Source organism: Ranitomeya variabilis, chromosome 8 (assembly GCF_051348905.1).
Source record: "Ranitomeya variabilis isolate aRanVar5 chromosome 8, aRanVar5.hap1, whole genome shotgun sequence".
NCBI lineage: Eukaryota > Metazoa > Chordata > Amphibia > Anura > Dendrobatidae > Ranitomeya > Ranitomeya variabilis.
Genome location: NC_135239.1, coordinates 4,199,879 through 4,226,217, shown reverse-complemented (window position 1 = coordinate 4,226,217; position 26,339 = coordinate 4,199,879). Strand labels below are relative to the sequence as shown.

The window sequence follows — 26,339 nt, the reverse complement described above, 5'->3', positions numbered from 1 at the left end:
AGATACTTACCGATCAAGGGACCCAATTCATGTCTCGCCTAATGGAGCCTCTCCGTGAGAAAATCCAGGTGAAGCGTCTGGTATCGAGTATCACCCACAGACCAATGGCTTGTGTGAACGCTTCAATGGTACCCTCTAACAGATGCTACGCATGCTGGTTGAGACCCAAAGACGCTTACCGGGAGGTTCCGCAGGCCTCGACGGGGTTCTCCCTGTACGGCAGGCGAGTCCGGGGCCCCCTTGGGTTGGTAAGGGAATCCTGGGAAGAGGAGCCGAACCCTTCTGAAGTGTCCATAGTGGAGTATCTCATGCGCTTCTGTGACAAGATGCAGACCTTGACGCAGTTGGTGCATGACAACGACTCAGGCTGATCAGAAGCACTGGTATGACCAGAATGCCCGGGAGCAGACCTACCACATGGGTCAAAAGGTGTGGGTGCTGACCCCGTACCAAAGGATAAGCTTCAGGCAGCCTGGGAAGGCCCGTACGTCGTCCACCAACAGCTCAACCCGGTCACCTACATGGTCACGCTTGACCACGCTCGGGGTAGGCGAAAAGCCCTTCACATGAATATGATGAAGGCTCATCACGAACGTGAACCTTACGTCCGACCGGTCTGCAGCCTGCCCGAAGACGGGGAGGAAGATCCCCTCCTGGACATGCTGGCCCAAGCCAAGGCCGGTGGGTCCATTGAGGACGTGGAGGTAAGAGCTTCCCTAACCGAACCCCAGCGGTTGCAGTTGCGGATCAAGCTGGAACCCTTCCGAGCTGGGCTCTCCAACCAACCTGGAAGGATTGAGTTAGCGGTCCACGAGGTGGACACCGAGACTCATGCCCCACTACGGCGAACACCCTATTGGATCTCCGACGAGGTGCAGCAGGTTACGCGCCAGGAGACCGATGAGATGTTACAGCGGGGGGTGATTCAATGGTAAAAGAGCGCGTGGGCCTCACTTGTCCTTGTGCCAAAGAAGGATCGGACCACCCGGTTCTGCATGGACTACAGGGGTCTCAATGCCTTCACAGCCTCTGATGCGAACCCATTGCCGCGCATCGAGGAGCTGCTTGAGAAGTTAGCTGGCGCAAAATACCTGACTATAATGGATCTGAGTCGAGGATACTGGCAGATTTCCCTGAGCACAGAGGCGCAGGAGAAGTCAACCTTTATTACACCCTTCGGACTGTACGAGTCCACGGTCATGCCCTTCGGCATGAAGAATTCCCCTGCCACTTTCCAGCGGATGGTCAACCACCTGCTTCAGGGACTGGAGAAGTACGCGGTGGCGTACTTGGATGACACTGCCATCTTCAGTTCCTCCTGGAGTGAACACCTGCAGCATCTTGAGGAGGTGCTCAGGCGAATTTACCGAGCCGGTCTGACTATCAAGCCGGGAAAGTGCCAGATGGCCATGAGAGAGGTCCATTACCTGGGGCACCGGGTAGGTGGGAAGTCCATAAAGCCAGAGCCTGAGAAAGTGGACACAATAGTGTCCTGGCCCACCCCTGGGCTTTGCCCGCAGTTGGGCAAGCATACTGCGCACGCGCGAGGTCACATTGCAATGCGCACGTGCAAAATCTGTACGCGCTCTGCGAGATTCACGGCGAAGAATGGGTACAGCAAGCCGAGGAGTGGTAGAGTGAGGGAACAGAGGCAACGCCCATCGGACCAGACTGAACAGATTAACATACAGCGCGGGACAAATAAAAAAGGTTTTTATGGATGATGCATGGGGTGTCAGGGGATTTCAAATGTAGATGTGGAATGCATACCTGACAATCAGTTAAATGATATTTTTAGCTGATAGAGCAAAAAAGTGGTGACAGGTTCCCTTTAATGTGTATTTTCCTAAGACAAGCAGACTTCTGTCTCCAAATCTCACCAGGGGGTCTAGCTAGGACCAAGAAGAAAGGGTAACACTTGACACCTCCTAGCTCTTGGAAGAGAGATGTCAATTACGACCTGACAGTATCTCTGTGAGAAAAGGATCTCAAGAGAAAATACCGTAATATATTCATTGGTAGCGCAGCCGTGGTCCAATCAAAAACAAGCAATTATGATATTAACCTGAGGGGCTGGTCTAGAAATCTCACCTCCAGACCAAAGCTATAAATTAGACCTGTATACCTGGAATCGGGTTCAAATGTGAGGGCAGCCGAAGCTGATGTGTTCCACCAACTCCATATTCACCCCCCCTCAGGGAGCAGAAAGCAGACTACCAAGGTAGATGATTTCTGTAAGTTTTCTCTTGTTATTTTATACTGTTTTACATAAGTTGTATGTCTTTTTATCATATTTTTAGACCTTTTTCTTACTGTAAGCACTGAACCTTTTTGTATTAAAGTATAAAACTTTAACAAGTTGAACCTTGAATGTTCTAACGAATCCATAGCCTAAGGTGTGTGAGCTTTATGAGTGGTAGACAGTATTAGTAATATTTCCGGGACTCATCGCCCGTGTGTTCGATGAGTGTTGGCAGCGTGTATGAGAGGGTGTGTGGCCTGGGTCGGTGTTTGATTTATGCTCCCATTATAGCATAGGACAGAGGTTGAATGCTGGATTGAGAGTGGGGAGATAGATTAACCCTTGCAGGCACAACCCCAAGGCATGTGCTGAGAGCAGATACGTGAAGAATTAGTGACACCATGGAGTGGGGATCCGTGACAGTGGGGAATTGAAACTCCTCTCTGCTCTTTCACCCCCCTCCCGTCGGAATGTTAATTAGCCAAGAGTGTGTGCAAGTCTCTTTTGTCTCCAAACCCATGTGCTTGCTGTAAAGGGGGGAGATATTACAGGAGCCATAATGCGCTGCCAGTGTATGATAGGAATATGCCAGATACATATTCGGGACGTGCTTTAATAAAGCTTCGCAACAGGGCCTTTTGCTGGAGTCTAGCACCAAGAGAACCAGAGTAATGGATTTCTCCTAAACAGTGGAATAGCTGGCCGAATCTAGATTCATTAGAAAGCTAATTTCAATATAAGATGAATGATGTGTGTGCTGTGACTCTGCTAGGTTCTCAAGCACATTTAGGAGTTTTCTTACCAAAATGTGCACCCTGGCAGCTGGGGAGGGTGCAGGTAAACCAGCCCCTTTAGGGATATCACAAGCCCAGAAGTATAAGTCACTGCACGCAGCCCAGCCTTCATTCTTGCCTGGGACCTCACTGCACCATGACCCTCTGATGAATTGGGATATCTGGCTCCTCCCACCAGCATGGTTAGCTAGGATGATCTAAGCAGCATGTGAGTGTTTATCTTCTTTAATCCCTATTTTTTTATGTAATTGCTTGTACATACTTTGTCTCATATTGTAAAATCTTTATATACATTTTGTAAACACTGCCTACTTTTTGGAGTAAACTATAAAATTTACTAGTCGTCTCTCCATGTTCTATGCGAATTTTCACGTGCCTTAAGTTAATTATGCTACAAATTTGGGTTGGCTCGAACCCCTCTGTTGAGAAATCTGAGCTGGTGGCAGCGAAGTGTGTTCTGGGCTAGGTGGGTACAGCTGGCAGGGAGAACAGGGTTTTATAAGCTATTGTCTGGCTGCAGCCTGAGCCTTTATAATTCCCTCGCTGCAGTGTGCCTGCTAGCCAGTCCACAGTGAAGCGGCGCCGGAGAGCTGCAAGTTCCGAAGCGGAACTGGAAAGCGGGATATACATAAATCCCAGCAGATCGTGATATATTGTAGCAGCAGTGGGATAACTAAAATAAGCCCCTGTGGTAAATTGATAGGTCAATAGCCTTATTTGTGTTTTCATCACATTGTAGCAGTGGTAGGAAAACTAAGATAAGCCCCCCTGCACATGTGATAGCCGTGTGCTGGCCAAAGGTCACCCCCTTTCGTGACAGGCAGCTCTGGGGGTAATCTCCCACCTAGTGTCCCAGATCTACCGCAGCTCCCCAGATGTGTGCTGGAGACCCCAACGCAGATGTGTTACAGGTCTGGTGGGGGTGTCGTATAGTGAGGCAGCTCTGGGGGGCAATCTCCCACCTAGTGTCCCAGATCTACCGCTATTCATAGTAACACAGGGGTAGGATAATCTGCTGTCATCACCCTTCCCCCTTCTTTTTCCTATAATATTTAGCTATGTTACATTATTGTTATTATTTAACAGATTAATGTTTTGAGGAATTTTCTGTAACGTTCAACGACTGGAGGCTCAATGCTTAATAAAGTTTATGGTTAAAAAAAAAAAAAGATATTCTATGGGGGGCACGCACATTATATTCTATGATGGGGCTGCATTATATTCTATGGGGGGCTGCATTATATTCTATGGAGGGCTGCATTATATTCTATGGGGGGCTGCATTATATTCTATGGGGGGCTGCATTATATTCTATGGGGGCACATTATATTCTATTAGATGGTGGCGCGATTCTAACGCATCGGGTATTCTAGAATATGTATGTCCACGTAGTATATTGCCCAGCCACGTAGTATATTGCCCAGCCACGTAGTATATTGCCCAGTGACGTAGTATATTGCCCAGTGACGTATGTCACAGGTTAAAAAAATAAAAAATAAACATATACTCACCTTCCGCAGGCGCGTTGTAGTTCTGTCGCCTGTGTGGGGTGCAGGCGGCTGGTTCCGGTCCCAGGGTGTGGTGACGTCGCGGTCACGTGACCGTGACGTCATGGCAGGTCCTTTTCGCGCAGGCGCGCAGGACCTGTGATGACGTCGCGGTCACATGACCGTGTCGCGGTCACATGACCGTGTCGTCACGGCAGGTCCTGCTCGCGCAGGACTTGTGATGACGTCGCGGTCACATGACCGTGACGTCATGGTAGGTCCTTCTCCCAGACCATCCTTGCCACCGGAACGTGCCGCTTGCATGGACTGGCCGGAGCATCACGAGAAGCAGAAAAGGCGGCGGAAGGTGAGTATCTAATGATTTATTTTTACTATTTTTAACATTAGATGTTTTTACTATTGACGCTGCATAGGCTGCGTCAATAGTAAAAACTTGGTCACACAGGGTTAATAGCGGCGGTAACAGAGTGCGTTACCCGCGGCATAACGCGGTCCGTTACCGCCGGCATTAACCCTGTGTGAGCGGTGACCAGAGGGGTGTATGCGGGCGCCGGGCACTGAGTGCGGGGAGTAAGGAGCGGCCATTTTCTTCTGGACTGTGCGCGTCGCTGATTGGTCGTGGCAATGGTCGTGGGCGTTTTGCCATGACCAATCAGCGACTTGGATTTCCATGACAGAGGCCGCGACCAATGAATATCCGTGACAGACAGACAGAAGGAAGTGACCCTTAGACAATTATATAGTAGATGGGGGGCACATTATATTCTATGGGGGGCCCATTATATTCTATGGGGGGCACATTATATTCTATGGGAGGCTGCATTATATTCTATGGGGGCTGCATTATATTATATGGGGGGCTACATTATATTCTATGAGGGGCTGCATAATATTCTATGGGGGATGCATAATATTCTATGGAGAAATTATATTCTATGGGGGTGCTGTATTATATTCTATGGGGTGCTGTATTATATTCTATGGGGTGCTGTATTATATTCTATGATGAGGCTGCGTTATATTCTATGAGGGGCTGCATTATATTCTATGGGAGGCTGCATTATATTCTATGGGGGCTGCATTATATTCTATTGGGGCTGTATTATATTCTATGGAGAGCTGCATTATATTCTGAGGGGCTGCATTATATTCTATGGGGGGTACATTATATTCTATGCAAGGGGCTGCATTATATTCTATGATGGGGCAGCATTATACTCTATGGGGGCTACATTATATTCTATGATGGGGATGCATTATACTATATAAGGGGGCTGCATTATATTCTATGGGTGGCTGTATTATACTATATGAGGGGGCTGTATTATACTCTTAGTGAGGACTATGGGCAGTGCATTATACTATATGTAGTATATGGGACTTGCATTATACTGTATCGAGGACTATGGAAAATGCATTACACTATATGAAGAACTATGGGGTGCATACTATAGTAAGTGCATTGTACTACATTGAGGACTATGAGGAGTGTATTATACTAGATGGAGGACTATGGGAAGTGTATTATAGCAGACGGAGGACTATAGGGAGTGTATTATACCATATGGAGGACCATGGGAAGTGTATTATAGCAGATGGAGGACTATAGGGAGTGAGTGTATTATACCATATGGAGGACTATGGGAAGTGAATTATACCAGATGGAGGACTATAAGGAGTGTATTATACCAGACGGAGGACTATTTGAAGTGTATTATAGCATGCGGAGGACTATTGCGAGTGTATTATAGCATACGGAGGACTATTGGGAGTGTATTATACCATACGGAGGACTACTGGGAGTGTTCTATACCATACGGTGGACTATGGGGAGTGCATTATTCTAAGTGGAGGACTGTGGAGCACATTATACTCTATGGAGGACTGTGGGATGCATTATACTATGTGGAGGACTATGGGGTTTGTCACGGTTCACAGGGGAATCCCTTTATCATCCCCACCACTCACAACAAATAGTCGACTGAACAGACGGCTGTGAGTTGGCCTTCCAGGCTTTAAAAACAGCCCTGTGGTACTCTCCCGTGTTAAAAGCAGTTGACAGCAGTCGACTGTCGCGATTCACGGGGAGGATGTTTGGTTGCCCCTGGTTCTTTCTGAAGGGGATTTATCTATATCCCACTTCCCAGTTCCGGTTTGGAACTTGCAGCTCTCTAGCACCCCCTTACCCTCAGGTCAAAGGCACTGCACCTAGGATAATTAGTCGCCAGAAAGGATGCCTTACTTTGTCCTGGCTAAGGGGCACACTGTAGCTAGGGCGATATAACTACTCCCACTCAGGCGGGAACAATAATTATCAACGCTGCCGTCGATACAAAGCCTCCCAAACGCACAGGACAAATTCCGCTGCCACCAGCTCCGATTTACTAATTATTAACGGGTCCGGAGCCAACCCAGATTAGTAGCTTATTTCATTTCAGAGGACGTGACAGTACGTTATAGAGCAAGAAGAGACAAGCTAGTAATTTTATATTTTACTCCAAAAAAGGTAGGCAGTGTTTACTGAAGTATAAAAAGATATTATAAAGATGACAAGTATCATATGTACAATACAATTACAAATAAAATGGGATTTAAGGTTGAAAAAACACATTTCTTTATGTCATTTCATCTCATGGCTGACCGTGTACTGTGGGGGAAGGGTGAGCATATATCCAAATGCATCACCCCTGTCTCTCAGCTAGACCCCAGGACAAAAGACATGTGAATTTCACTCACTTATTTCCCAGCCTAAAACCAAGGCATTCCCCCTGTGGTGACCTCACTTAGAGGCAGAATCCTCCCCTTTTCTTAGAGTTATGGCAACCATTTTTATACATAGCTCGCTGTATGAACCTCATATACGAAAGACACAATGATCAGGATGTGCACCCCGTCGGGGGGATTCTTTAAGAGTAAACATAGCGTAGTTACATGACCCACTTACAGAGAAACCGGCTCCTTGCACTCGCTGGGTTTGGCTCCTAGCGATTTCCGTGAGCTATAGATCTCTCAATCCGGAATATATAATCCTTATATCTCTAGCCCTGATCGGTGCCAATATACATAACCTTAAAAGAACAATAGAATCCCATGCTTGCTGTTCCAGTTTTAGCCAGTATTAGGCGGGCGGGGGGAATGAGGAGTGTAGGGAGACTTGTCTGTCGCAGCACAGAGCCATAAACATTCCTGGTCTCGCATTACAACTATATAGCAGGAGGGAGGGTGTTGCCTGCAGGCTTAGAATTCCAGCCTACTGTTGGCAGGCAGAGGAAACTGCAGCTGAGAGCTCTGTATGTGTAACTGAAGTAATCAGAACTTCTTCCTATTTCCTGACAGAGTGACTTTACTAAACAAGCAAAATGCTGCCTATTCATCGAGTGATTGGATTGGTTATATCAGAACAGAAATCATTGTTCTCGGCAGCACATCGCCAATGTAAACTGCAGATGTGCTGCTGATAACATGATACTGTCTGGGGACAGACTCATCTACTAGTGATCCTTCTGTCCCCATTATCCTTCCTCAGTGTAAAGAGCCCAGGAAACTCGTTTAGCGGCCTGAAATCAGGGCATGTAAATACAACCAAAATGTTTCTGTGTGATGTGCAATATGTCAGCATTTGGGGCCCCTTTTTAAGCTTTGGCCCAGGGCCCCACTTTGCCTAATAGCGGCCCTGGGTGGATGATGATACATGTGGCATTGGTGCATGATGATGCATGCGGTGGATGATGATACACACAAGATCCCACAGTGCTGGCATCAGTATGGAGTTCTGCACCTGTTGTAGATGTCGTCGTCCTCTCCGCCCCAGCCCCAATATTCGTTAGGAAAACCATTGATCTTCAAGAACTGCGCCTTCGTCAGACCAGAAACTCCTCCGAAGTATCCGGCGTACGGGAGCCTGGAAGGGAAAGAAACTGCTCAGAGAAAGGTGCAGCGGTAGGTGTACACACAGACGTACGGCTGCTCCTGACACCGGCCCGGGATACAAGCTTCAGTGACATCTGTTCCCGCGGTCACACTTTTCTTTCCCTGGAAAGGGACTGTCTCTTTAAAGGCAGAGTCCATTACCTGAAGCCGAACTTGTCCATGGCAATGGCGAAGTGTCGCGGCTGCTCGTAGCAGTGGTACAGGTTCCGGTCATCCATGGGGATGAGATCCACATCGCTGAAGATGAAGCAGTCGTACTCGGCGTCCTTCAGCGCCTCAAGGAAGCCAACGTTCAGGAGCTTAGCGCGATTAAAGGTCTCCTCACCGTGCTGCCGACAGAAAGCACGGAGTTAATCAGGTGTCTGATGACCGTCCAGTACCGTAATAAGGAGCTGCCACCGCGGTGCACAGTGCTGAGGATGGGAGCCCCGCAGAGACCCCCCAGCCCCTCCGGAGATGCCGCCAGCCCACCCAGAGACATGCCCAGTGCCTCCGATGAGACCCCAACTGCCCGGTGACACCCCCTGCCCCTCCGGAGATGCCGCCAGCCCACCCAGAGACATACCCAGCCCCTCCGGTGGATTCCTGTGTGTGACGGTCAGCGACGGATCCTGCGCCCATAGGCTTACATTGGAGCCAGTGACGGGCAGCGTAGGATGCGTCGCTGACCGATTTTCCGACGTGCAGAATAACCGTTCCTCTGAATGTTTTCTCTGCCCGACGGACCGTTTTTTACGCAGGATCCAGTGAAAGACGGAAGAAACAGATGGCCATCCGTCACTAATACAAGTCTATGGGAAAATGCAGGATCCCGTATTCTCAAAAATCGAAGTATCTCGACGGGAGCTGAAAGACGGAAGTGTGAAAGAGGCCTTAGTCATATTACAAGACTCGTTAAAGGGCTGATTGTGACTTGTAGGATCGCTGCTTCCAACAGGTGGCGCTATAGAGTTCAAGTCCTCTTTTTCTCTGAAGAGGCAATTTGCATGTGTAGTATGTGGAAATTCAGCTGGGTATCTGTCGTCATAGCAACTCGTGTCTCCAGGAGGAGGAGCAATGAAACGGAGGAGGAGTCGATGGAGTGGTGGGATCCGGCCTTCACCAAGATGAGGGTCTGCCGAGGAACCAAGACCCATGTATACAGGGGATACAGAAAGTCTACACGCCCTATGAAAGGCAGGTTATTGTCATGTAGAAGAATCGTCTCAGGACTTTCCCCATTAATGTCACCATATTCTGTACAAATCCTGAGAGGAACAAAGTACAGGGGAAAATATAAATGACCTACAGTATTGTGGATGCATAAGTGTGCACACCCATCGGGGCTGTGGTTGTGCCAGGATCAGCTGACCACATTTCCCCCGTGTTACACAGTAGTCAGCACTCGGCCGCTGTCATGAACAGTGATTCTGATTAACCCCAGAGAAAGTGTCGCTGCTCCAGGAGACCATTCCTGGGCTGTAAACAGCTGACAACACAGCAAAGGATCTCAGTGTGGAAAATTGTCAGTCAGGAGAAGGGGACAAAAAGATTTCCCAGCTATTAGATCTACCATGGATACAGTGAAGACGTCATCAGGGAGGGGCTGAGAACTGGATGTCCCTCACACATCAGTGACAAGAAGAACATGGAGGTTGCAGGAGGCCAAGGGCAACAATAGAGGAGCTGCAGGAGGCCGAGAGCAACATTAGAGGAGCTGCAGGAATTTCTGACCAGTCCTGGTTGTGTCCTGAATGGGACTACAATCTCCAGTATTCTTCATATCTCCGGTCTGTGGGGTCAGGGAGGGGAAGATGGAGACTTTTCTTACAAAATATCCAGGCTGGCAACGATGTGCCCAAACCCCCATCCCGTGGGCCACAAGTATGTGGGAAACGAGGTCTGTCTCATGAGACCGAGGGGGAAATTTGTGGCCATAATTCCAGAAGGTACAAAGTGAAATCAGTCATCACCAGAAGACCCCCATCCCCACAGTGAGGTATAGTGGGGTCAGCATTGGGCTCTGGAGCTGTATAGGAATGGCCAAGAGTAGACGTGAACCCAAGGGGCAGTCTGGGTGACCTAAAGAGGGCGCTTTAAACAGATGACACTGCAATCACATGTGGAGCTACTGCAAGGAGGACCCGGCAAAGATTGGCAATCCGAGATGTGCCAAGCGATTGATCCCAAAAATACCTGTTTTGCTTTCTTCCCCTTCCTGCACACCCTGGTGGATTCCTCTGTATATGTGAGTGAAAATCTTGTGTGTAGAGTTTTCAGTTTACCCTCGTCTTCCAGCAAAACAGGGGTTAATCGGCCATGTTGGAAATCCCTGGGTTCAGCTGTGCTCGGTTAGCCACTCCTTTTCCCTATATAACCAGGGCTCTATTACCAAGTCCTTGTCAGAGTTAGCTCTTGCTGCATGGCATTGGAGTGCGAGAAGTAGAGCTGGAGGAGGTATAAATGACTGTTGTCTGGTTTGTACGCTTCATAATTCCTTATCCTTCCATGTTTTGGTTTCTTCGCCTTCCTGCACACCCTGGTGCATTCCTCTGTTACATGTGAGTGAATATTTTGTATGCATGGAGTTTTCTGTTAACTCTTGTCTGTGTTACCTTGTTTGTCGGGTTGGTGTACTGTGGTGCACAGTAGCGCCCCCTCTTCCCTGTGTGGGGGAAGGGGATAGACGAAGGGATAACTTGGGTGATAAGGCAAGGGTGGAGGCCCCGGCGTCTTCGCCATCTGAAGTATCCCGAAGAGCAGGGCGAGCTTGGGCGCCCCCTAGTGTTAGGGACAGTGAAGAAGCCCCTGGTCCTGGGTCACCCGACAGCTGTGTCGTGACATAGCTCTGATCGCTACCATTTTCTCAGATCCGTGATGGATCCAATCTCTGCTCTGACAGGGCGGTTGCAGCAGCTTAGTTTGGAGGTGGCGGATTTACGCACAGAGGTTAGACAGCACTTTATTATATCTGGTGTGGGGATCTCGCCCTACAGGTAAACCACAGTGGAGCTCAAGGTCGCATTGCCTGACAGGTTCTCTGGGGGGGTGACAAGTCTCCTGTGTTCCGCGAGGCCTGTAAACTGTACTACAGGGGAGCAATGTGTGGGGATAGTTATCTCGCTCTTCCAGGGGGACCCACAGGCATGGGCGTTTTCTCTCCCATCTGACTCCCAGTCGCTCCAGAAGGTGGAGGGATTTTTTCAGGCACTGGGCCTTGTGTATGATGACCCCGACCACGTCTCCTTAGCTGAGTCCACATTGTCAAGCGGAATGACCCCGCACTCCGTAGTCAGTTCTGTGAGGGGCTCACAGTAAGGGTGAAGGATGCCTTAGCCCTCTGAGACTCCTGACTTCCTTGAGGCACCCATGTCTCTGGTGATCCGGGTTGATCGCCGTCTTCGCCAGAGACATAAGGAGTCACCTCTGGGGTCAAGTCAAGGGTGGTCTGTACTGAGCCAACTGGGGAACTCATGCAGGTGGATACAGCGTCTAATCCAATTTGTCTGCAGTTCGGTGCAAAGGGGGGGGGGGTTTCTGTTGTGGTAAAAGGGGCCATTTTGTGGGCACATGTCCTTGCCGATCTCAATTTAAACAGCCGCTGGAAAACTAGTGGGCCCAAGTTGTGGGATGGTTGGCAACCCGGGTGTCCTTATTACCTGGGTGGAAATAAAGTGGACGTTTCCACTTTCCTGGACAGTGGGGGAGGGGTTTAATTTGGTAGACGCTAGGATTGGCTGGGATCAAGGCCTCGTCCCACATACATTGTCCAGACCTGTACCCATCATTGCTATCGACTCCGCCCTCCTAAGACGTGGGTGGTCCGAGACTTGCGGCTACAGGTGGGGGCCATGCACTCTGAGGTGTTAAACTGCTACAATGCTAGAAGGTTTGCCTTCACCTGTGGTACTGGGACTTCCTTGGCTCGCTCCGTCCTCACCTGTGGTACTGGGACTTCCTTGGCTCGCTCTGCCCTTGCCTGTGGTACTGGGACTTCCTTGGCTCGCTCCGCCCTCTCCTGTGGTACTGGGACTTCCTTGGCTCGCTCCGCTCTCTCCTGTGGTACTGGGACTTCCTTGGCTCGCTCCGCCTCTCCTATGGTACTGGGACTTCCTTGGCTCGCTCCGCCTTCTCCTGTGGTACTGGGACATCCTTGGCTCGCTCTGCCCTCTCCTATGGTACTGGGACTTCCTTGGCTCGCTCTGCCCTCGCCTGTGGCCCTGGGACATCCTTGGCTCGCTCTGCCCTCTCCTATGGTACTGGGACATCCTTGGCTCGCTCTGCCCTCTCCTATGGTACTGGGACTTCCTTGGCTCGCTCTGCCCTCGCCTGTGGCCCTGGGACATCCTTGGCTCGCTCTGCCCTCGCCTGTGGTACTGGGACTTCCTTGGCTCGCTCTGCCCTTGCCTGTGGCCCTGGGACATCCTTGGCTCGCTCTGCTTTCGCCTGTGGTACTGGGACTTCCTTGGCTCGCTCTGCCCTCTCCTGTGGTACTGGGACTTCCTTGGCTCACTCCGCCCTCTCCTGTGGCCCTAGGACATCCTTGGCTCTCTCTGCTTTCGCCTGTGGTACTGGGACTTTCTTGGCTCGCTCTGCCCTCTCCTGTGGTACTGGGACTTCCTTGGCTCACTCCGCCCTCTCCTGTGGCCCTAGGACATCCTTGGCTCTCTCTGCTTTTGCCTGTGGTACTGGGACTTCCTTGGCTCGCTCCGCCCTCTCCTGTGGTACTGGGACTTCCTTGGCTCGCTCCGCCCTCTCCTGTGGTACTGGGACTTCCTTGGCTCGCTCCGCCCTCGCCTGTGGTACTGGGACTTCCTTGGCTCGCTCCGCCCTCGCCTGTGGTACTGGGACTTCCTTGGCTCGCTCCGCCCTCTCCTGTGGTACTGGGACTTCCTTGGCTCGCTCTGCCCTCTCCTTTGGTACTTTGCCTTCCTTAGCTCCCTCTGCACAATCCGGTAATAGATTGACAGACTCATGAAGTGGCTAAATGTAGTCTATACTGTGTAGGATGCTGCTTGGGTACCCAGGTGGCTGCGGTGGATACCCAGTCCATGCCCAATTTCCTGTCGACAGCTATGTCCTGATAATTTTACCCAATTTGTCTTTTTCCCTATGTGAAGGAGAGAATGGCTAATGACTAGTGATGAGCGAATATACTCGTTACTCGAGATTTCTCGAGCACGCATGAGTGTCCTCCGAGTATTTTTTTAGTGCTCGTAAATTTAGTTTTTCTTGCCGCAGCTGAATGATTTACATCTGTTAGCCAGCATGAGTACATGTGGGGGTTGCCTGGTTGCTAGGGAATCCCCACATGTAATCAAGCTGGCTAACAGATGTAAAACATTCAGCTGAGGCGATGAAAACTAAATCTCTGAGCACTAAAAAATACTCGGAGGACCCGGAGCGTGCTCTGGAAATCTCCAGTAACGAGAATATTCGCTCATCACTACTAATGACATCAATTATTAACCTTGCATAAGCTAGCTCAGATGTGGTGGGCAAGGTGGCATCTGCATCCTGGAACATCATCCTGGAAGGAATCCTTGGAATGTGAAGTAGATAAAAACTGAAGACTATGGACGGGACCCAACATGAAGCGATCACAGACATGAGAGCTGCGCAGACGTTGGGTGACCCCTCTGTTTGCCTGTCGCATGATCTTTTGTCTGTAATAATAAATATCAGTTGTGTTCCGGCTCTGGCGGAGAGGAGAACATGTCTGACTTCTGTGCCCGGTGAAATTCCTCCATGCACTCGGCTCATATTTATTAGACCAGGGGCGGCCATCATTACGATCTCACCTTAGCGATCACCCTCCCTCCTGAACAAACGTCACGTTCCTCTCTAGATCTGTACAGATTATAGCGACGCTAAAGAGACAGAAACTCCAGAGACGACGGTGATGATATCAGGGACGTGTAGACTTAGTAGAACTACGTAAAACTAGAGAATAAAGCCGGGATCACGGCTAGTAGGGCCGTACCCCAGTGTGACGTCACACCCTCCCATAGACTAGTAGGGCCGTACCCCAGTGTGACGTCACACCCTCCCATAGACTAGTAGGGCCGTACCCCAGTGTGACATCACACCCTCCCATAGACTTGTAGGGCCGTACCCCGGTGTGACGTCACACCCTCCCATAGACTAGTAGGGCCGTACCCCAGTGTGACGTCACACCCTCTCATAGACTAGTAGGGCCGTACCCCAGTGTGACGTCACACCCTCCCATAGACTAGTAGGGCCGTACCCCAGTGTGACGTCACACCCTCCCATACACTAGTAGGTCCGTACCCCGGTGTGACATCACACCCTCCCATAGACTAGTAGGGCCGTACCCCGGTGTGACGTCACACCCTCCCATAGACTAGTAGGTCCGTACCCCGGTGTGACGTCACACCCTCCCATACACTAGTAGGTCCGTACCCCAGTGTGACGTCACACCCTCCCATAGACTAGTAGGTCCGTACCCCGGTGTGACGTCACACCCTCCCATACACTAGTAGGTCCGTACCCCGGTGTGACGTCACACCCTCCCATAGACTAGTAGGGCCGTACCCCAGTGTGACGTCACACCCTCTCATAGACTAGTAGGGCCGTACCCCAGTGTGACGTCACACCCTCCCATAGACTAGTAGGGCCGAACCCCGGTGTGACGTCACACCCTCCCATAGACTAGTAGGGCCGTACCCCGGTGTGACGTCACACTCTCCCATAGACTAGTAGGGCCGTACCCCGGTGTGACGTCACACTCTCCCATAGACTAGTAGGGCCGTACCCCGGTGTGACGTCACACCCTCCCATAGACTAGTAGGGCCGTACCCCAGTGTGACGTCACATGCTCCCATACACTAGTAGGGCCGTACACCAGTGTGACGTCACACCCTCCCATACACTAGTAGGGCCGTACCCCGGTGTGACGTCACACCCTCCCATACACTAGTAGGGCCGTACCCCGGTGTGACGTCACACCCTCCCATACACTAGTAGGGCTGTACCCCAGTGTGACGTCACACCCTCCCATACACTAGTAGGGCCGTACCCCAGTGTGACGTCACACGCTCCCATACACTAGTAGGGCCGTACCCCGGTGTGACGTCACACCCTCCCATACACTAGTAGGGCCGTACCCCGGTGTGACGTCACACCCTCCCATACACTAGTAGGGCCGTACCCCGGTGTGACGTCACACCCTCCCATACACTAGTAGGGCCGTACCCCAGTGTGACGTCACACCCTCCCATACACTAGTAGGGCCGTACCCCAGTGTGACGTCACACGCTCCCATACACTAGTAGGGCCGTACCCCAGTGTGACGTCACACCCTCCCATAGACTAGTAGGGCCGTACCCCGGTGTGACGTCACACCCTCCCATACACTAGTAGGGCCGTACCCCGGTGTGACATCACACCCTCCCATACACTAGTAGGGCCGTACCCCAGTGTGACGTCACACGCTCCCATACACTAGTAGGGCCGTACCCCGGTGTGACGTCACACCCTCCCATACACTAGTAGGGCCGTACCCTGGTGTGACGTCACACCCTCCCATACACTAGTAGGGCCGTACCCCGGTGTGATGTCACACCCTCCCATACACTAATAGGGCCGTACCCCGGTGTGACGTCACACGCTCCCATACACTAATAGGGCCGTACCCCGGTGTGACGTCACACGCTCCCATACACTAGTAGGGCCGTACCCCAGTGTGACATCACACCCTCCCATAGACTAGTAGGGCCGTATCCCGGTGTGACGTCACACCCTCCCATACACTAGTAGGGCCGTACCCCAGTGTGACGTCACACCCTCCCATAGACTAGTAGAGCTGTGCCCCGGTGTGACGTCACACCCTCCCCATAGACTAGTAGGGCCGTATCCCGGTGTGACGTCACACCCTCCCATACACTAGTAGGGCCGTACCCCAGTGTGACATCACACCCTCCCATACACTAGTAGGGCCGTACCCCAGTGTGACATCACACCCTCCCATACACTAGTATGGCCGTACCCCGGTGTGACATCACACCCTCCCATACACTAGTATGGCCGTACCCCGGTGTGACATCACACCCTCCCATACACTAGTAGGGCCGTACCCCAGTGTGACATCACACCCTCCCATACACTAGTAGGGCCGTACCCCGGTGTGACATCACACCCTCCCATACACTAGTAGGGCCGTACCCCAGTGTGACATCACACCCTCCCATACACTAGTATGGCCGTACCCCGGTGTGACATCACACCCTCCCATACACTAGTAGGGCCGTACCCCAGTGTGACATCACACCCTCCCATACACTAGTAGGGCTGTGCCCCGCTTCTGCCCAGGTGTAGGGAGTACGCAGCTCACCTGATTAATGATGTAGACGCCGTACTCCACCTTCTGGCGGCGCAGGATCGGGTGCATGTAGTGCAGCCAGTACTTCAGGTGATGCTCCCGGTGTCTGAACGGAATGACAATGGCCACGCGCTCTCTGGCCTGACAGTCGCGGGGCGAGTACCGGCCGCCCTCCGTCACCTCGGGGTTCTCCCGCTGCACCCGCTCCAGGCTCATCAGAGAGCTGAACTCGATCAGGAGGCGGCCAACTGGAAAGAAGGAGAAAGCTCAGCATCTGGGGACAATCACACCCAACGGGCGCCAGCAGAGGAACACGGGGAAGCTTTGTTACATTGTATCAGCGCAGCTCACACCCTCAGTTACACAGCATGGCCTGCACTGACACAGTGTGAAGAACCCTCAGCTGTGAGAACAGGACAAGGGCCGGAGCAGGTTACAGTATCCGAGTGTGATCACAAGGGTGCTGACAGCAAGCAGAGGTCCTGAGATCAGTGGTGGCACACAGAGGTGGACGGAGGCGGCCCAGAGAGCGGTGGCACACAGAGGTGGACGGAGGCGGCCCTGGGAGCGGTGGCACAGAGAGGTGGACGGAGGCGGCCCCAGGAGCGGTGGCACACAGAGGTGGACGGAGGCGGCCCCAGGAGCGGTGGCACACAGAGGTGGACGGAGGCGGCCCCAGGAGCGGTGGCACACAGAGGTGGACGGAGGCGGCCCCAGGAGCGGTGGCACACAGAGGTGGACGGAGGCGGCCCCAGGAGCGGTGGCACACAGAGGTGGACGGAGGCGGCCCCAGGAGCGGTGGCACACAGAGGTGGACGGAGGCGGCCCCAGGAGCGGTGGCACACAGAGGTGGACGGAGGCGGCCCCAGGAGCGGTGGCACACAGAGGTGGACGGAGGCGGCCTCGGGAGCGGTGGCACACAGAGGTGGACGTGCAGCCTGGCCAAGTGTCACAGCAATTGCTCCGCAGGACGCTGCCAGCCCCTCCACACAGAAGCCCCCGCTCCCTCCACGCCGGACCCTACATGACATTAACTCCTTCACCACCACAGAGAACCAGGAACAGAAAAACTGACAACCACAATATGGTGGAAAAAAGGAGCAGGATCAATAGAGGAAAAGGAGAGCAAGCCGATCCTCCAGTCACCTCCAGAGCTGCGGTCACTATTCGGCTGTTACATATTACCCTTCAGGTAACATAGTAACATAGTTATTAAGGTTGAAGGAAGACTTTAAGTCCATCTAGTCCAACCCATAGCCTAACCTAACATGCCCTAACATGTTGATCCAGGGGAAGGCAAAAAACCCCATGTGGTAAGAGTAACTCCACCATGGGGAAAAAAATTCCTTCCCGACCCCACATACGGCAGTCAGACTAGTTCCCTGGATCAACGCCCTATCAAGGAATCTAATATATATACCCTGTAATATTATACTTTTCCAGAAAGGCATCCAGTCCCCTCTTAAATTGAAACAATGAGTCACTCATTACACATCATACGGCAGAGAGTTCCATAGTCTCACTGCTCTTACAGTAAAGAATCCGCGTCTGTTATTATGCTTAAACCTTCTTTCCTCCAGACGTAGAGGATGCCCCCTTGTCCCTGTCTCAGGTCTATGATTAAAAAGATCATCAGAAAGGTCTTTGTACTGTCCCCTCATATATTTATACATTAACATAAGATCACCCCTTAGTCTTCGTCTTTCCAAACTAAACAGCCCCAAGTGTGATAACCTATCTTGGTATTGCAGACCCCCCAGTCCTCTAATAACCTTGGTCGCTCTTCTCTGCACCCGCTCCAGTTCAGCTATGTCTTTCTTATACACCGGAGACCAGAACTGTGCACAGTATTCTAAGTGTGGTCGCACTAGTGACTTGTATAGAGGTAAAATTATGTTCTCCTCATGAGCATCTATGCCTCTTTTACTGCATCCCATTATTTTATTAGCCTTTGTAGCAACTGCCTGACACTGGCCACTGAATATGAGTTTGTCATCCACCCATACACCCAGGTCTTTTTCATTGACGGTTTTGCCCAGAGTTTTAGAATTAATCACATAGTTATACATCTTATTACTTCTACCCAAGTGCATGACCTTACATTTATCCCCATTAAAGCTCATTTGCCATTTATCAGCCCAAGCTTCTAGTTTACATAAATCAGCCTGTAATATAAAATTGTCCACCCCTGTATTGATTACCCTGCAGAGTTTAGTGTCATCTGCAAATATTGAAATTCTACTCTGAATGCCCCCTACAAGGTCATTAATAAATATGTTAAAAAGAAGAGGGCCCAATACTGACCCCTGTGGTACCCCACTGCTAACCGTGACCCAGTCCGAGTGTGCTCCATTAATAACCACCCTTTGTTTCCTATCCCTGAGCCAGCTCTCAACCCACTTACACATATTTTCCCCTATCCCCATTACTCTCATTTTATGTAACAACTGTTTGTGTGGCACCGTATCAAAAGCTTTGGAAAAGTCCATATACACTACGTCCACTGGGTTCCCTTGGTCCAGTTCGGAACTTACCTCTTCATAGAAGCTGATGAGATTAGTCTGACATGATCGGTCCCTAGTAAACCCGTGCTGATACTGGGTCATGAGGTTATTCCTCTTCAGATACTCCAGTATAGCATCCCTTAGAATGCCCTCCAGGATTTTACCCACAGTAGAGGTGAAGCTTACTGGCCTATAATTACCGAGTTCAGTCTTTGTCCCCTTTGTGAATATTGGCACCACATTTGCTATACGCCAGTCCTGTGGTACAGACCCTGTTATTATGGACTCTTTAAAGATTAATAATAATGGTCTATCAATGACTGTACTTAGTTCCTGCAGTACTCGGGGGTGGATCCCATCCGGGCCCGGAGATTTGTCAATTTTTGTGATTTTTAGACGCCGCTGTACTTCCTGCTGGGTTAAGCAGGTGACACTTAATGGGGAATTTTTGTTATCACTGATCATATTGTCGGCCATGGGATTTTCTTGTGTAATTACTGATGAAAAAAAGTCATTTAGCAGATTGGCTTTTTCCTCATCCTCATCCACCATTTCACCCAGACTATTTTTAAGGGGGCCAACACTGTCATTTTTTAGTTTCTTACTATTTATGTAGTTAAAGAATATTTTGGGATTATTTTTGCTCTCTCTGGCAATGAGTCTCTGTCTCAATCTTTGCTGCCTTGATTTGCTTTTTACAGAATTTATTTAATTTTCTGTATTTATTTAATGCCTCCTCACTACCTACTTCCTTTAATTCTCTAAATGCTTTCTTTTTGTCCCTTATTGTGCCCCTTACAGCTCTATTTAGCCATATTGGTTTCCTCCTATTTCTAGTATGTTTATTCCCATACGGTATATACTGTGCACAGGTCCTATCCAGGATGCTAATAAACGTCTCCCATTTTCTTTGTGTATTTTTATGTCTCAGGATATCGTCCCAGTTAATTGCACCAAGATCCTCTCTCATCCGTTGGAAATTTGCCCTCCTGAAGTTTAGTGTCCTTGTCACCCCCCTACTACCCATCTTATTAAAGGAGACCTGAAAACTTATTATTTTGTGATCACTATTCCCCAAGTGACCCCCAACCCTTATATTTGATATGCGGTCTGGCCTGTTGGTTAATATTAGGTCTAGCAGTGCCCCCCTCCTTGTTGGGTCCTGAACCAGTTGTCAGAGGTAATTGTCTCTCATAGTTGTCAAAAACCGATCACCTTTACTGGAACTGCAGGTTTCTGTTCCCCAATCTATTTCAGGGTAGTTGAAGTCCCCCATAATAATGACTCCTTGAGTCGCAGCTTCATCTATTTGCTTTACGAGGATATTCTCCATTGCTTCCATTATTTTTGGAGATTTATAACAAACCCCTATCAGTAATTTATTATTTTTCCCCCTCCCCTTATCTCCACCCACAGGGACTCTACATTTTCATTAAATTCACCTATATTATCACGCAGGATGGGTTTTAAGGAAGATTTTACATACAGACACACCCCTCCCCCTCGCTTATCTGTACGGTCATTTCTGAACAGGCTATAGCCCTGCAAGTTAACAGCCCAGTCATGGCTCTCATCCAGCCACGTCTCAGATATCCCCACCATGTCATAATTATGCTCCAACAACATTAGTTCTAATTCATCCACGTTGTTGGCGAGGCTTCTGGCATTAGTATACATGCACTTGATGTTCCTCTCTGTACCTCTATTCTTTCTTAAATTACTAACTGTTCTAACCCCACCCCCCATGCCACCGCCACCCCCAACTTCCTTATTTGTGCCCAGGTCTCTATCTGCACTATCTTCCCCTCCTATAAAATGAATACCCTCCCCCCAATCCCTAGTTTAAACACTCCTCCAACCTTCTAACCATTTTCTCCCCCAGCACAGCTGCCCCTTCCCCACTGAGGTGCAGCCCGTCCCTAGCGTAGAGCCTGTAGCCACCTGAGAAGTCGGCCCAGTTCTGCAGGAACCCAAACCCCTCCTTCCTACACCAATTCTTGAGCCACTTATTAACCTCCCTAATCTCCCGTTGCCTCTCTGGCGTGGCACGTGGTACAGGCAGTATTTCGGAAAATACCACGTTGGAGGTCCTTGCTTTCAGCTTGCAGCCTAATTCCCTGAAATCATCTTTAAGGACCTTCCACCTACCTGTAACTTTGTCATTTGTGCCAATGTGCACCATGACCGCTGGGTCCTCACCAGCCCCTCCCAGTAATCTGTCCACCCGATCAGCGATGTGTCGGACTCGAGCGCCAGGTAGGCAGCACACCGTCCGACGATCCCTGTCTTTGTGACAGATTGCCCTATCTGTTCCCCTAATAATTGAGTCCCCCACTACCAGCACCTGTCTGGCCTGCCCTGCTCTCCTATTTCCCTCCTTACTGGAGCAGTCACTCCTCCGGCTTTCAGAGGACATGCCTGGCTGCAGCAACGCTACCCCTGTACTGGCACCCCCCTCATCTGCCAACTTAGCAAACTTATTGGGGTGTGCCAGATCAGGACTAGCCTCCCTGGCACTCTTCCCTCTACCCCGCCTTCTATCTGTCACCCAGCTAACTGCCTCACTGTCCTGCAGCTCCATCCTACCATCCCCCTCCTCATCTATCCCATTGAGCGTCTGCTCTGTGAGCAGAAGACTCCTCTCCATATTGTCTATGGATCTCAGTGTTGCCAGCTGCACATTTAGATCCAGAATCTGGGCTTCCAAATGCACAATGTGCTCACATCTCGCACAGCAGTATGCACCCTCGACCGGCTGATCAAGGACTGCATACATGTGGCAAGATGTGCATTGGATGGCATTAACAATAGTGGAGCACATTTCCTAATGGGGATTGCAGCACACAGAAACGTTAATTAAAAATAAATACAAAGTATTAAAAAAAAAAAAAAAAAAAACAACAACAACAAAAACAGAAACAATTCCTCCCTTGGAAACTCCCTGATTCCAAAGTCACTGAATCACAAGTCACACACTTACCGCCGTTCACACTTACGCTCAGGTCACACTCAGCTCGCTCACACTCGCTGTGCTGAAGATTTATAGATTTTTTTTTTTTTCTCTCTCTCTATTTCCTTTCAACAACAAGCCACCTTGCTGTTCAAATACACTTTCAAAAAGGTCTTTTATTAAATAAAATAAAAATACTTTACATGACAATAACTAAGATACATTACAAATAAAACACAACAGAACAAAACATAAGAACAAAGCTCCAATCAGACGACAACAAACGACAAAAATCACAAAGAAATAAACCGGAAATGGAACAAAAATGGAGAAAGTTCATGACCTACAAATCAGGGACGAGAAAGAAAAATTCCAATAAAAATAAAGAAAGCAAAACTAAAAGATGACAAACAAAATACTCATAACTACATGAATACCCCTGTAAAAAATATAAATATAAATAATAGTATAAAATCACGTAAGATCCCCGGCCCAGCTTCATTCATACTACTATATACAACCCCAACTACATTCACACCGTCCTATATACAATATTATATACAATATATACACTATAAACACATTATACTAAACCAAATATTATACAACACCGCAAACACAACAAAACCCTACCGGTCCCACTGCCTCACCTTACAGCCACCCCCTTACACCACCACATTCACCCCACAACAAACCTAAATACAATACAGTGTACAACATTAACATTCGTTTGTTTTTTAATATATATACACACCTACTCTAACTATCCCGCCAACCCTGATCCAGCTCTGGCCACAAAGTTCAGGAATTATCCGAGCTAGGATCAGGCCCCAAAGTATCTCCCCAGGCGGCGCCTGGGCCAGGCCAGATCAGTCTCTTATCACCGCCGTTGAACCCCCCAATCCCCCCACCCAACCTCACTAAGACCCTATTATTATACACACTATATACAATATGTACAATTCACTATATACAACATATACATAAACCAACATCACAGAACACAACCTACATACTCACCACCCAAGGCTCAAGTTCGATGCCTGAAAACCTTCTATTCAGGGAACAGAAATACAAAACAAAAACCTAGGGTGTAAAGACATCAGCCCACCACCAGGATATAGGAGCGCTAACGGACTAAGGCACCCCGAAGGAGAAACCCCTCCAGAGATGGGCCGCCCTCCGGGCACCCAGTCTTTCGCACTCCAGAGAACGCACCTTCCCCAGGGCACCTAGGATGCTGCTACAAACTTCATCTACACGGAGGATTTTACTCTGCGTCGAAACTAAAACTCGTGCATTCCACGTGAAGTACCTGACCACTGCACTAACTAAGAATAAAGTGGCTCGGTCCCTTTTCCCAAGGTCTCTGAACGCTCCATAGGCCCACTTGGCATAGGACAGAGTGGCCAGCCGCGGCCAACCAATGGAAGCGCCCACCCTGTTGTACACCTCTGTATTAAAGGGACAATGAAGCAGGAAGTGCTCCATGCTTTCCAGCAAGGTAGCGCAATCCTCACGGGGACAATTTCTGTCCACGGAGCTCCTGTGCTTCAAATTGTCCCTCACATACAACTTACCTTGGAAGCAGCGCCAAGTCAAGTCCCAATACTTCTTGGGGATCCTGCTAGAATTTAACAAACTTAACCCAACCTCTAGATCCCGACTCGGGCAGTCCTTGAGGACCAGTGGTCTCTGAAAATGTGAAAGCAAGACCCGCATGTCGAGGAGTTTCCTCGGGAGGGACCTCACTTCCCACATTCCCAGACCCCACCGGCGCATCATTTTCAGAACCGGGGTAACATAAGCCGGGAGATGCCCGTGCGGTGTGCGAAGATCCTTCAATCTTCCCCCTGTCTCCCATTCCTGGAAGAAAGGCTGAAACCATCCCTTGCAGGAGAATACCCACGGAGGAGCCCTCTCCTTCCAGAGGTTTGCCACGTTAACTTTCAAAAAGGTGTTCACTAGAAACACCACGGGGTTCACCATATTCAACCCCTAGTCTCCTCGTGCGATAAGTGACCTCCTGTTTGACTAGGTTTAGTCTATTCCCCCATAACATCTGGAAGAACAGACTGTAGACCCGTGTCCAGAGAGGCTCCGGCAAGACACAGACGCTGCCCAGGTAGATTAACAAGGGGAGCAGGAAAGCTTTGCACAGGTCAACCCTTTCCCTCAGGGTCAAAGACCAACCCTTCCATTGGTCCACTTTTTGGGCGACACCCTTGATTCTGCCTTCCCAGTTTTTCGTGGGGTAATCACCCTGGCCAAATTCGATGCCTAGGACTTTGGCATGTTCTTGGGGTTCGGGGAGGGTGTCCGGAAGATCAAACGTGGGATCCCCGCCTCCCAGCCAGAGACTCTCACACTTGTCCTGGTTGACCTTGGACCCGGATGCCTCCGAGTAGCTTTCCACTTCTGACATCACCACCATCGCCTCCTCTTGCGAAGAAACAAAGACAGTAACGTCGTCCGCGTAGGCCACTACCCTCAGGATAGCCTCTGGCGCCAACCCGCCCATCCTCACCCCAGCCAACGGTCCACAATCAACCCTTCTGAGGAAGGGATCGATCGCAAACGCATAAAGCAAAGGACTAAGAGGGCAGCCCTGACGGACACCAGATCCCACCCCGAAAGGTTGTCCAATCCACCCGTTTACCAGAGGGAAAGTCTCAGCCCCTGCGTACAAGGTCTTAAGCCAGTCCACAAACCCTCCAGGCAGACCATACCTCAAAAGAGTGGACCAGAGGTACTCGTGGTCGACCCGATCAAAGGCTTTTGCCTGATCCAGGGTCAGCAAGAACCCCTTCCAAAGGCCCGCCCTGCCTTGCTCCATGGCCTCTCGGACATCCAGAACAGCACTGAAAGTGCTACGGCCAGGAACGCAACAGTGCTGGGCCTCCGAAAGGAGCCGCGGTGCAAACTTCACCAGCCTATTGAAGAGTATCTTAGCCAAAACCTTCCTGTCCACATTGAGAAGTGATATGGGACGCCAATTCTCAATGCGTGACGGGTCCTTACCCTTTGACAAAATGATCAAAGCCGACCTCCTTAATGATCTCGGCAGAGTGCCCGAGGAGAGACACTCATTAAACACCTGAGTCAAGAGGGGGACCAAGGAGTCCCTAAAGGTCTTAAAGAACTCGGATGTTAAGCCATCCGGACCTGGAGTTTTTTTGGGCCGGAGCCCATCGATCGCCAGTCTCACTTCCTCTTCTTTGATCGCTTCTGCCAAACCGCCCAGCGAGAGGTCAGCCCCTGGCTCAGGAACAGCTTCAGCCAGGAAAGCCGACATCCTGTCACGATCCAGTTCCTTCCTTCCCAAGAGGTGCGAGTAGTATGAACTGACGACCTCCAAGATCCCTGATCTGGACCTTCTCAGGGATCCCGTACTGTCCATCAGCCCGGTCACTATCTTACTATTCACTGACATCTTGCAGCTTCTGTAAGGGTCGGGCGAGTAGTACTTCCCGTAATCCCTCTCAAAAACCAAAGATGCGTGCCTATCGTACGGACACCTCTTTAGCAAGGATTTCACACTGGAGATAGCCTCGCGGCTACCCCCAGTCAAGACAAGATGCTCGAGTTTCCTCCTCAGGCTCTGATACAGGCGATCCCTGTTCAGGCTTCTGAGGTTCAAGAGTTGCCGGAAGAATCTCGCCACCCGATGTTTGAACATCTCCCACCACTCAGACTTAGTGTTACTTAGGCCCAGCAGCGGTACCTGGCTCTGAAGAAATTCCTCAAAGGACCGTCTTACAGCTTCTTCCTCAAGGAGTGACGAATTCAGCTTCCAATAACCTCTTCCCATCCGAGGAGTCTCTGTAACGCTCAGAGAAAACATAATCAAACAGTGATCGGAGAATTCCACCTCCACAACCGACAACGGCGAGGAGACGGCATCCTCCTTCAAATAAAACCTGTCTATCCTAGACCTGCACTGACTACCTCTAAAAAAGGTGAACCCCGCGTGGCCTGTGTTGTGCCGGATGTGGACATCCACCAGGCGTGCCTCACTTACTATCCTATTTAGCGCGACGCAATCGTAAGCCAGCCGGTCTCCGGAACCTCCTCTATCACAGGGTCTCGTG

General features: G+C 50.2%; 1 protein-coding gene across 4 annotated transcripts in view; it reads right to left on the bottom strand.

Moving 5' to 3' along the window:
• B4GALT2 (beta-1,4-galactosyltransferase 2) overlaps nt 1-26,339 on the bottom strand; it is a 78,449-nt gene that overhangs the window by 38,829 nt on the left and 13,281 nt on the right. For all 4 annotated transcript variants that reach the window (XR_013218669.1, XR_013218668.1, XR_013218667.1 and 1 more), the window contains exons 3-5: nt 16,807-17,042; nt 8,616-8,803; nt 8,323-8,445 (exon numbers count right to left, since the gene is read on the bottom strand). Coding sequence is in view for 1 of the 4 variants with exons in the window: in XM_077278333.1 (XP_077134448.1) it covers nt 8,323-8,445; nt 8,616-8,803; nt 16,807-17,042 (547 nt within the window). In the remaining 3 variants the exon portion in view is untranslated. The remainder of the gene's footprint in view (nt 1-8,322; nt 8,446-8,615; nt 8,804-16,806; nt 17,043-26,339) is intronic.